The sequence below is a fragment of the Anthonomus grandis genome, chromosome 1, assembly GCF_022605725.1.
Source record: "Anthonomus grandis grandis chromosome 1, icAntGran1.3, whole genome shotgun sequence".
Classification (NCBI taxonomy): Eukaryota; Metazoa; Arthropoda; class Insecta; order Coleoptera; family Curculionidae; genus Anthonomus; species Anthonomus grandis.
The window spans coordinates 49,924,126-49,937,610 of record NC_065546.1 but is presented as its reverse complement, the minus strand read 5'-3'; the positions used below and the strand labels follow the sequence as shown (position 1 = coordinate 49,937,610).

The 13,485-nt window shown below is 32.5% G+C and overlaps 1 protein-coding gene across 2 annotated transcripts in view; it reads right to left on the bottom strand.

Moving 5' to 3' along the window:
- Positions 1-10,804: 10,804 nt before the first annotated feature.
- The window catches only part of LOC126741290 (opioid-binding protein/cell adhesion molecule homolog), a 101,180-nt gene continuing 98,499 nt past the window's right edge, over positions 10,805-13,485 (bottom strand). For both annotated transcript variants that reach the window (XM_050447679.1, XM_050447687.1), the window contains exon 10: positions 10,805-11,063. In XM_050447679.1, the coding sequence (XP_050303636.1) occupies positions 10,876-11,063 (188 nt within the window). In that variant the 3' untranslated portion in view covers positions 10,805-10,875. The remainder of the gene's footprint in view (positions 11,064-13,485) is intronic.

Here is a 13,485-nt window from a genome sequence, read left to right as displayed (position 1 = left end):
TCTTAAATCCGCAGTTTCTAAACGCAGTACAAGCCTGCGTGCCAAGGCTTGTAGTGGCCTAAAAACAGCGACGGAAATTGATACTATTCTTTTGATCTCCTGATTGTAAGGAGAAGAACGTGGTTTTATTACAGAGAGCAACTGGACCAGATATTGGTTCAGTATGGCATACTACCTTGGGCTTCAGTTTGTAATTCTAATTGGTCAGCATCATTTTTCGATGCTGATACTATTAATAGGCTAACAAGGTTGAGATAACATTTAAAATTGCTAAACAACAAGACTGATAATAAGTAATAAGTAACCACAAGTAATCGTAGAAGTTCAGGTCATTGAGCACTGCCCAAAAGGCCGAGATCCAGATATGCAGGTGTTCCGTTTGAGAAAGCGGACTGAGAACAAAGATAGACTTATTAAGGTGATATGTAAATCCTAATCTCACTAACGCTATAATGCGCAATGCTAAACAACGACTGAAAAACAACACAAATTTAAATCACGTTTATCACAATGATCGCTTATCAGAATATCAGCGGCCTGAATGCGAAAACTAGGGAATTTTCCAGGGAATTTTATAAATTTGTGTTATAGTTATAGTAACTTGGATGATGTTTTGAATGGCGAACTATTTAACCAGAACAACATTATATTTAGAACGGATCGGAATATGAATTTTATGAGAGAGGGAGCACTTCAGCTTGGTATTAGAAGTGATATTCCAGCCACTAGAATGAATCGTCAGCACATTGAAAGTTTGATACTTTAGATAAATATATTACGAAGTAAGCTACTAATTTCTCATAATCCTGTATATATTTTTGTCATTTATATTTAACCACAAATGCCACTGTCCTAATATTAACTTTTTTGTTATTATTTTTCTGTGTATGACCCTGTACAAAATAATAAGGTCATGCTCATTGGAGACTTTAATATTACATCTATTCCATAATTTAATAACTTAAATGATTTTACGGCATTATGTAATTTTCAATAATTTAATACAATGAAAAATCTCTACAATAATATATCGTTTCATCCATTTATTTCTGAAGATAAGTCATATCCTAGCATCAATATCTCGCTGGCTTCGATCACGTTATATGAGAACGTATTGTCACGGCCTGTCAGGAACATATCAGGATAAGAATAGTGAATTATGTCATTCTGCTTGGTATATTTGTAACTATGTCGCATTATGAATATTTCTTTAAAATTGCCTTTAATTTTAAAGAAATATTTTAAAATAAAAACTTTAGTAGAAGAAAATGGTCCAAGCTAAAAAATCGAGGGATTCAGATGAAGTACCCTGGAGACTTTATTATTTTGACTTTTGAGATGTTGAATGTATATTATTAATATTTTTAAGTGTGAATAAAAAAGTTAAAATAATATCTATATATGAATAATACTTGGAATCAAATTAAAAATATTTCAAATGCTTGAAACATTTAAATATTACTATAGAAATATTCCCGTTCTCCCACGCATTCAAAATTTTGATATCTGGCTGTTTCAATACAACTGTCTCTAAGAGAGCCATGCCAAGGGTCACTGATTAACTTTTCATTATAGAAGAATACACACAGAAGTGTCTTGTACACATTGAAGATTGAGAGGCTACTAAAGTCGTTTTATAACTGTATAGACAGACCTGTCAATGTCGATTAGAATCTTCCCCTAAAAAATCTTAACTTTCCATGTTAAATGTAGCTTACACTGTGAAAAAAACAGTAGTTTTCATTCAAAAATTTTTTCTATAAAGCTCAATATAAATAAACAAAAACCGTTTTAAATCAACGTTAAATTGGACTGAACAGGCATCAGCAGTATTTATTGGTCATTGGAATTTCAGCTCTCGTCTAGTTTAGACCGATTGAAAGCAATAAAATAAAATTAATTGGAACTGCTATCAGGGGACCAAAGGTTTTTTGATGTACTTTATTTTACTGATTCAAACGTGCTTAGTATATTTATGTGATACGAGAGTAACATATTCATTGAATAATACTTTATTAACTCGGCAATTAATTTATTTAATCGACTGTTTTGTCCTGTGTGATATGTTTCGGCTCTATAGATAAAACGAACAAATAAGCAACCTTGGATTTAAAAATATTTAAACCAATGCAATGGTATGTAACAAAAAAAATTGCCCAATATTATTTTCTTAGGCAATAATACCAAAATAATAACCACTATCCTTTCTTTATGGAAATCTACAAATTCAGTGGAGATATATACTGTGACTTAACTAAACGGAACAAACTAAAGGATTTGATAAAATCATCTGATAAAAAAATACACAAAATTCCTAGTAACATAGTTAATATTACACTTTTTTTGAAGACGATTGAGAAGTTTACTACAAAAATTTCCTGCAAACTTGAGATAACGTGGAATAAAATTTTGGTCTAAACTTTAAAAAGTTTATTTTCACTCCGAAGTCTCTCAACAAATTCGTTTTAAGGGCATAATACGTTCTCGATGGCTAATAGTCGCTTTCTTTAAAAGTTCAAAGAAAGAAAGAAAGAAAGTTTTCTAGAAATTGATAATTCATCCCTCGAAAATTCAACTCGTGCGGCCGGTATAATAGCATTTTCGCTTAAATTGAAAATCGGGTCTGAAAGTAAATTATCGGATTCAGTTAAATGCGTCTTTTGTCTTAATGGAGAGAATAGATTTGAAAAAACGAAAATTTAAAGGAATATTACCTAATAAAAAAAATTAGCTTCGTAACTTATTCAATGTAAAGCTGTATATCTAATATATAGGGAAATTGGAAGAGACACATTTGTTCTCTATACCAGTAATAGTAGTAAAATAAATCCTAGTGACAAACATTTGGAAGATATTTACTTATTCTCCCAAAAAATTAACCTTTCTTGTGAATTAGGCGGTGAGGGTTTGGATGGAAGGAGGTTGGCTTTGGTAATAGGATAGCTGCGAAATCTTGCACGATTAAAAATCTGAAACCAAATTTAGTGTTCCTCTCCATCTTTGTTAAAAAAGAAAAGAATAGGTTTTGATAAATTTTTAAATTATGTCGGTGAATACGACTTTGATGTTTTGGCAGTTATAGAATATTGGTTGACACCAGATGATGTATATAATTTTAAATCTAGATTTAACTTTTCACTAACAGCTTCTCAGGAAATACATTCAATTTTGCTAACCCTTAAATCAAATGCTGTAGGTGTAGATTCAATCAATTTAAAAACGTTAAAAATGTATAGCCCTTTTATAGAAGATATTATTATGCATATGATTAACTCTATAATTGAGCGATATAGCGACTCTGTGGACAACTGCAATTGGCATTTACCTAAAATAAATGATCCTCAAACCTTCTCCGACTTAAGAATTATGAGTATATTACCCACATTGTCTAAAGTATTGGAAAAAGTTTTATATAACCAAATTTTTTTAAATTTTAACAATAATAAAATTATTCCTGATTTTCAGTGTGGATTTAGAAAGGGGTTTAGCACGGCTTCCGCTTTAGCATCGGTACTTGATCATGTCATTAAGAGTTTCGATGAAGGTCTTGTTAGTGGTTTTGTTTTATTGGACTTCTCTAAAGCATTTGATACTTTAGACCATAGGCTTCTATTAGCTAAACTTAAATACTATGGCTTTGAGTCCGATGCATCTCGTTGGATGGATCATTTCTTAGAGACAGATCGCAAAAATCAGTAGAGGGGACTCGGTATCAAATAATATTTCGATTAAATCTGGTTTACCTTAGGGTGCTAAGGTAAACCAGATTATCGCTACTCCTTTGTTTTGTAGCACACATGCCTATGCTGATGATACTCAGATCTACTTCTTTCAAACCTCAAGATACTTAGGAAGCTGCCGGAAAAATAAACTCGGATCTTAATATAGTTAATCAATTAGCTTAGAAACATAATCTTAACTTAAACCCCAACAAGACAAAGTTATTGTGTTTTGGTAGTAAAACCAAAAAAGACATGGTAAAAAAGTCGTTAAATCTACACATTGGCGCCACAAGTTTATCCTTTGTATCTTGTGCAAAAAATTTGGGCTTAATAGTGGATGAAGAACTAAGATTTGAACATGTACGGAAGATTATTAAAAAAGGATTTTATGCTCTTAAATTAATTTTTAACAACCGAAAACTATTAAAACTTTCCACTAAAAAAGATGTTGTGTGATAGCCTTGTTTTATCGCATTTTATTTATTGTGACTTTCTGTACGGGCCTTGTCTAACTGCGGAAGATAAATATAAAATTCAAAAAGTACAAAATGCATGCTCTAGGGTTTTTTAATGTGACCATGTCTCTCATTTGATCTCTGAACGCAACTGGCTGAACATGGACAACCGAAGAAAAGACCATCTTCATTTTGTTCATAAATTGCTTACTGAGGCGGAAGCATCTCAATTTCTTAAATCCAAATTTTTACCACGCACAGCAATTCACAATGTTAACGTTAGATCACGCCATGCTTTTACTGTACCACAACATAAAACAGCCATGTTTCGGAGATCTTTTATTTTCAACGCCATCAGCATATACAATCTCATACTAGACAATTTTAAAATTCTTAATATAAATAAATTTAAATCTCGACAGTTTCTAATGGACAGACAAGTGTGAACATGCAAGGGGATACTGGGTGATGACCTGCGGTGGGCGCGGGGTGCCTTCGATGCTTTTGCTGCAACTGAGGGAGGTCGATTGTCTGTTGCCAACATGGGTCAGTCATGAACCGACAGGGTATTAATTTTGTTTTGTTGAAAAATAGTTATACAACATACGTCAAGAATAGCGCGTATTTAAGTATTCAAATATTTTATCTTAGGTGAACCTTAAATGGGTTGAGTGAGAATAGCAGCTTGCTAGACTTCGCCCTTTAAGTTTGCACAAACTTTTTCTTTGTTTCCATTGTACTTAAGTATCTGATTTTTTTGTAACTTATAAAGGTTAATAAAAGTCATTTTTATTTATTTATTTATTTAAGTACTCCACATATCGAATCATTTTAAACAAAACAATTCATCAAGCTAAAACTCATTACTATAAAAACCAAATATTGGACAACAGGAACACTAAACAAATCTATAAAGTAATAAAAGATGTCGCAAATGAAAAAAAGACTAAGACTAACGCTGAAATGGCTATAGCAAATGAATATGGCGTAATAATTGCAGACAAACTAGAATTAACCAATTACTGTAACAAGTACTTTGCAAATGTGGGGGAAAAATGGCTGCTGAAATTCCTAAAAGTGCATCTGATGTGGGTAATAGCGCATTGGAATAAAGGGAAATGAAAAAGCCGACTTACTCGCTAAAGAACAACTTAATGCAATTCCATATATAAACATCTTTATGCAAAATATATAAATAATTTCTCCCTCAATATTATTAAAAATGAAAATCTTATGCAACTTGATACCCAATTAGCAATTTTTTGACGCGACGACGTTGCAAATTGCAAATCGCAGTTGCATTGTTACATTGTCTTTACCGTAGAGATAACCCAGTTTTATACCAATTTGAAACAGATTTTTTTGGTTGTCTCAACGTTACGCAGTGACTACTTGTTAATTTTTTAAACGCTTTGCAACGTTTTTAGAGTTACTGATTTTTGGACGGATGGACGCCATAGCGACAGGAAAATTAATTACTTTTTTTAACAATAAACTAATAGATAACTTCAGTAGGCAGCTACTCCAAAAATACAACCTTTTTGAATCTATCTTTTGAACAGTCCTTATTCATATTAACATTAATAAGGACTGTTCAAAAGGTGTAATAATGTTAACATTACATGCTGAGTTCTCATTGCTGCTGCTGCTATATAAATCCTAAAAAAATTAAACTTTTTAAAATTTACCATTTTTTTCAAACAGGTTAGTCTCTTGTGTAAAGAAAGGTTATAAAGTAGCATATAGGAACCATGAAGGAAACCATTTACCAAAAGTAAACCCAGTATTTTAAACTTTAAATATGTAAAATTTACTACAAACCTTTTCACTGCTATCTTTCGCCACTTCCATTGATTCTACATAATTGATATCAATTTAGGTAAACTAGTTGTAGGTATTTTTGCTTCTATTGCATGTTTTTTTTGCGTCTGTAGTAAGTTGCATAATATTTAAAGTCTTTATATCTCTTCATATTTTAAAGCAAAACGAAAATAATAAGTCCCAATAATTCAAAGCACAAAAATTAATGATAAAAATAAAAATATAGATTAAGTAGGTTATGTTTAATTGAATATTTTTTCTTTTTCTTATTCTCTCTACCTTTGTTTTTCATCTTCTTCCTAAAACTCTTAACATGTCAAGAAGCTCCCTCTACAGCGAAAAATGCTTAACACAGACCATCAGGCAATGTAATATCCATTCGTTAACAATGAGGTAACGTTGTTCTTACTGGGTTTTTGATTCTAAAAAAAAATCTGTACACGCCTGCACGTCGTTGTTTTAAGTCTAAATTACGGCTGCTACCATCTATAGTAAAAAAAATACGTTGTAAAAACAGCAGAGTTTTACAATAGTTGCAATACAGGTGCAATACATCGATGTTTGGTCGAAAGTAAACAAACCAACTAAATTTTGCACTGAAAACAACGTTGCAACTAGTGAAAATAAGAGTAATCTCAACTTAGGTGACTGCAAATTGTTACTTGGGTAGGGTACCTTCGGGACGAGAACAATAAACTATATATCGAAGAAAAATTTTTTGACAGGAATAAAATATCAAATCTCACAAAAAAAACAGACTGGAAATAACTAGACTTGAATAGGCCACACAAAAATTACCCACGCTCACAAATATCTAGTGCAAAAATGCTAGCAGCCAATATGTGAAGCATGCAATTTATCTTTTTCAGTCCAACATATATTACTTGATTGTATTAAATATAAAGATTCTAGGCTTAAATACCTTATATATATTTTATATTTATTTAGATGTTTATTCATGTGTTTATTTATATATCTATCAAAAAACTCTGATAGGCGCCAAAAGGTCTCAGGTACCGGTGCATCTATAATAAATTTCTCTCTCTCACTCTTCATGTTATGTCTTGCTCGATACCCAAATACCCATATATTTCATTATCTAGTTAAAACTTTGCGTATCGAATTCATCACTCCTGTATGTCTCGCTCAAGTTGCACATCATCCATTAGACAAACTATCCTGCACTCATCCATATAAAATAGATGAATTACATTAGAAACCTTGCGAATATAGATATAGATAGAAGTAGCAGCGATAATTAAAAATGTATTTGTGCTGATCTTAAAATTTTTCATGCGAAGGAAGACAACTCCTGAAAATATATGACTAATAAATTTTAAAAAAGCTAAATATATTTGGAAATTAATTGGATATACCGCAACCTTTCACCAACGTAAATGCAAGCCCCATTTAAACGCTCCAATCCGAAATTCTGTACGGTAAATAGGCAGATTTTCGGATTATTCTGACAGAAGCTAGCACAATGCGATTCTGTTTAAATTTAACTGATTAATCTTTCCGACTTAGCACCTATTACCTGACCAGTTTGTTTACACTATGCCATTATTATTAAAATCCGTATGGTATATATGGAGTAGAAAAATGGACGTTTCTCTCAAAGCTTATATATGTATCCTTTACTTATTAGGAATGGAATAAATTTAGGCATACGGGTCTTAAAAAAGATTTTTAATGGGAATATATAGTTAATTAATTATTTTCAAAAATTTACTCAATTACTTGTTGAGCTGTGACGTGGTATAAGGCAAAAAGAGCACACACATTCAGTCAAAAAAGGACTATGATTTTCAACATATCTGAAAGCGATTTCCCAATTATTAAGTGTTCAATCCCATCATTAGATTAGGAACCAGCGTAAAATGATAACAAAAAAATAAGAACACATAACTACCAACTTAGGTGATTTTATATAAGATCTCCCTATAAAAGAAATGAGCATTTAATAAAGGGCCAGCGAAGAGAATTGTAGCTTAAAAGGATAATGAAATTTAAAAAAGACTAGGTATACAACTGACTCAGCTCATTTTTTGCATTAAGATGGCAGGTAGTAAGTTTTAACGGATTCTGCATAATAATACTTAAATCCTTTTTTCTTCCAATATTCTTACTTTAGTTACTTATTTTGTTGGGCATTACATCATTATTATAGTAATATATTATGTAACAATACAGATTTTAATTGTTATGTATGTTTCACGTCTACAAAGTCTGTCTATAATGTCAACGAATTTTTCTTTACTTTTTTGAAGTGTTTTTTTAGTGTCTCACTATAATTCCCAGTGTTGCTCTTTCTATTAATCTCTATCAATCTCAAGCTTCCGATTGATCTCCCTTCGATTGGGGTATTTTGGAAGTAACTGTTAAACCAAGGTCTACTGATTCAGTCCTTGATTGTAATCACAAAATGGATTACTTTTGCATGACTAAACTCTATAATTATTACGCAATGCCAACGCCAAGATATTTAAAGATAAATTTTAGTTTAGAAACTAATGTTCAATATCAGTTCTATAAACATTTTTAATTTCTGAAGAGTTACTGAACTTCCTGCCATATTTCTATCCTGTCCAGATTCTCCTAAAGCATCATTTATTTGTTCAAATATCAATATCTTACTTAAATGCTTGACTTTCACAAGCATCTGGGAGAATAGTCATAGTACGAGGCTTGATTTTAAAGTAAGTACCGATTTTAAATTACGCCGCCGCAGCGCTGCAGTCGCCGTTTAGCATATGCGCGTAGTGTAGCTACCTGCTACATCTGTTGGGAAGCCACAGACGCCATTACGACGCCGTTTGATCGAATCTTCGTTTGTTTACGTGATTTTATTAAAATGCCGCAGACTATCGAGAATTCCGCCGACTGTGAAGTGAGTGGTGTGACTCGTTTTCTCTGTGCTAATTAAAGGCTTAAAAGCAATTGAAACGATCAATGCAACCGCGTACTGTGAAACTTTGAAAAAAAAACTGCGCTGCGCAATTCAAAACAAAAGGCGTGGCATGCTGAGTGCAGGCGCAGTTTTGCTCCACGATAATGCTCGTCCAGATTCAGCAAATCGAACGCAAGAGCTCATCACTTCATTTAGCTGGGAACAATTGGACCATCCTCCATACAGTCCCGACCTTGCGCCTAGCGACTACCATTTGTTTCGACACATTTGGCGGGGATTCCGGTGATAAAGAAGTAAAAACGTCTGTGCAGTGGTTGTCCATTCTGGCGGCGAGCTTCTTTGACGACGGCATACAAAAGCTGGTTCTAAGATACGACAAGTGCCTTAATAATAATGGAAATTATGTAGAGAAGTAGAGGAAAGAATGCTCTTTCAGGTTAATAAAGTTTTGTTTGAAAAAAATTACTTGTTGATTTTTTATATCAAGACGGTACTTACTTTAAAAACATGCCCCGTATTACATCAGTGTACGGGCTCAGAGTCATAACCAGTGTGCAATACTTGCCAAAGCCTATTGTTACTTAGTTACTAAAGATTATATTTACACCGATTCTTAAAGAGCTTTGACAGTGTAAACATTGAGATATCATCACTGAAGCTAGAATATATAAAATTTTATCTTTCAATTAAAGTGTGTGTTAAACTTAGTGGTCAGGGAGTTCTTTTAAGGCTAGGCCAGCACGCTTGATAACAGTATTCCTTGATATATCCCCCATTTGCCTTCTTTTGCTATAGGATACAATTGGCTATTTAGGGAGAAGGCTTAAAATATTAGCTTTATTTTCTTATTTAAGGATATATTGCAGAAAATATAACACACAATATCATTTACAGTTGAAAAAATTGACTACAGAAGCCTGGCAAGCCTTTGAAAGAATTTAAGTTGGGTATTGTAATTTTGATTGTAGTTACATATTCCGATGTTTAAAAAAGGATAACGGTGTCTTTGGCCTTCATGAATTAAATGTAGAGCACATGTAAAATGCAGAATATAGCTGTGACAGTCCTGGGAATGATACATTTGAGGAGTAATTCCTTAATACAAGATCTTTTAGGAGGATTGCCTGCCTTAATTTAATGTTTCTTCTATATCATGATGCTTTGTCAAATTAATTATTCAATATATCCTAAACGTTGTTAACGCCCAAAAGGAACATAATATTCATAGTTTGGAGCTTCATAATTTAAAATACTGGCCAAAATAAAGAGCACGTAAATGATCTCGACATCTAGAATATTCTGAGTTGGAATGAAGAACATAGAAAACTGAACTGAAGAGAAGTTATTACGTGTTCTTTTGCTGTAAAGTTATATTAAGTATAATTAAATTTCTTAGTGGTAAATGATGCAAGGTATGGTCAATCTCCAAGGCCAAATCCAGGCTGAAAAAAGAATATGCCGGAATTATAAACACTCTTGCTACTCTTTCAGATGCTACTAAAACGCCATTCATTTATTCAGCCATTCGACTCACAAACTTAACATTTTCAGGCGCCTGGAAGCATTGGCTCAGTTAAGTAGTTACAGTTAAAATCATTAATTCATTCATTACTAATGTTGCCTTTAGGAGTAAATACTGCTACGATGTTGCTAATAGAACAAAAATGTAAAAAAATAGATAGCATTTAGAGATCCATCATGGCCAATCCCATTTATTATCCACAATAGATAATATTGTTGACATACACGTAGAAAGAGCCCTTCAGAAGGTATAAGTTACTACTTTTTCTGTTTTTTTTATGGAGTAAAACATTGTGTCAAAAAAATGCATTGAAATGCCTAAACCTAATCCATGCAACTATACTTAAAAGATCGAAAGAAATAAAAGTCAATACAAATTTTGACATATATTTATTCTTTCCTTTGTACAATTTTATTTACAATATATAACATTTCCTCAGTCCGATTATAACTTAATATTTGTAACAAGAAGTTTTGTGATAAAATGGATAACTAGTGTCGATATAATATTGCTATGATTACTTAAGATTGTAGCTGTTGAAGAGGCTGAGAGGACCTCTAAGGTTGACATATCGCTTTGGTTGGTGTGATCGAAAATCTCAATGTTTTTCTGCAGTGCTGGTTTTTCCACTTCTAGAAGGAAAAAATAAAATATTAATACACACAGTTAAATTTACTTTAAAATATAAACGGACATTTTTGATCCTCGTTGGAAAATGAGTAAGAAACTTCAACAATTGTATTGAGCATTCATAATATTTACATATATACTTGTTAAACATGTTTCAAATATGTTTCTAAATCATTTATTTCAAAACCAAAACATTAAACGAAAGCAGAGTTTTATTTTCTATGTTAACATTTCGGAAACGTTTAAGTCTCTAATATTAATTTTGATTTATTAACATAGCTTCAATAATCAGCAATGTACTAATAAAAGTGGAAGAAATAAAAAGTCAAGATATTAAAATTCAAGGAGAAAAACTCTTAGGGATGGGTTCTTTAATAGTAGCTACTGCAAAAGAAATTTAAATTTCCCATCGGATATACTCTACCCTTCAGATGGAAGAAACTAGATATGTCACTTTTATCAAAAATCTCCGTAGAGGCGCTGCTGAATTCTTTTGATAAAGCTGCTTTTTTTAGAATACTAAAACCGTGAATAAACTACCGTGGTTATTAATCAATACCTAAAATATAGCTTACCGAATAAAAGCCAGCTTAGTCGAAACTTCCGGCTGATGCAATATTAATTAACCATGCCAGTGCGTGTTATTGTACCGCAAAAGTGTGAGCTCTTGTTTATATGTGTGCTTAATAATAAGCCATTATGGCTAATGGTGATTCGGACGGGTCCGTTAAGTACAAAAGGCTAGAGGTAGAATGTAAGAGGTTTCTAAAATGTTATAAAATCTTGCTTGTAAGTCCTCTGAAGAAAATAAATATTAAGAAATAGCAGTGCTCTGCAATCCCACGATGAGCAAAATTCTTATATAAATAGTTTTGCTTGTTTCTTGCTGTAAGCAAAAAAGGCCCTGTCAAAACGAGAATAATGCAAGTTTCCATGATGAAGGTTATAAGTGTCGAGTTCAAGTTCTTGATTGTAATATTACGGTGTGTGGAAAAATAAAAATGAACACAAATCCTAAAAACCGATGTGGAAACCACAGTGTTATTAATATTAAGCTAGACGATTTAACAAAAGATGTGCTATGTAAGCATATTAAAAGTTTTCAACGTCATTAGAGCCACTATAGTCTGCAATATACAGAAAAGACCTATTTACCAGAAGAGTTCATAACCAAAAAAAGTTTTGAAAGAAGTTTTTAGATAAGGCCTCGTATGAAACATACAGAACAAATTTTCAAATTGTTCTGTATGTTTCATAGAATTCAATAGTGTTTTAAGATATCCTCAAACTGACATATGCGTAACGTGTGATGAATTGGGAAATAAAGCTTAAATTTATTAAATAGAGAAGTAACCACCGCTATGAACGATTTGCAAGCTAAAAAGAGCTGATACAAAAAGGAAGCTATCTGCTTTCATTTTAAAAAAATGTTTCAATTCCGAAAATTGCCGCTAATGAGGTGTATTAAAAAAGCCAATCGCCTACGTATGCCTTTAATGTGCTTGTCCTTTCTTCTTGTCATTCTGATTTTTATATCTATCATGAAGAAATGCCTAAAAAAAGAGAAAACGAGGTTCCATCATTTTTTCTTTATTTTATAAACAATTACTTACGAGACAATATTGAAAAATTATAATTCTTCTGTGACTCTACCAGACAACAAAATAAAACTTTACTATTTTTCATACTATTAATTTTGTAGTCACAAAAATCATATTCTTAAGGAAATAAAACATTCCCTGTAGAGGACACTTCTATTTAGAATATGATAAAAATTCAGGATTGTGAGGCTTGAAGAGTCCCTTTCAGATCCCAGAAGAGTTCACGCTGTAAACCATCGCCACCTGTTATAGTGATTGTATCACAAAACATCGCACTGGATTCAAGATCACTTCTTTATAAAAAAACCTAATAAAAAACGTTCTGACCGAAACACCGAAACACGCTTTAAATTTGTGCTACTTGTTCCGCTATAGTATAATAGTAAGTTATAAGAAAGTTTTTACCTAAGAATGACTTTATAACAATTATCTTTCAATCTCTGCTACAGGTACTTTACCCATTCCAAAGTTAATATGACCTAATGAGCCATATACGATTCTGCAGTTCATCTATCCTTTAAGTTTACATTTTGCGTTATTTATGTGTTAATAAATAAATATAAAAGAATTATTGTTTTTGTCTGTTTCAGGTGATATTGCTGCGGTTATTCCCGCAAAGGGGAGCGGGAACGGCGCGAAACCGAAGGAAGCGGGAAAAAGTCCATATATCCACACCGATGCGGTGGTGTGGTAGCGAGAACCTTTGCGTCAGTTTTGTATTTATGGAGCAATCATCAGACCATTTGACAAAAAATGAATTATTCCTCGTCTGACGAAGAAGAACTACTTCTTTTACTCGCCGTAGCAGAAGATGAGAGACGAA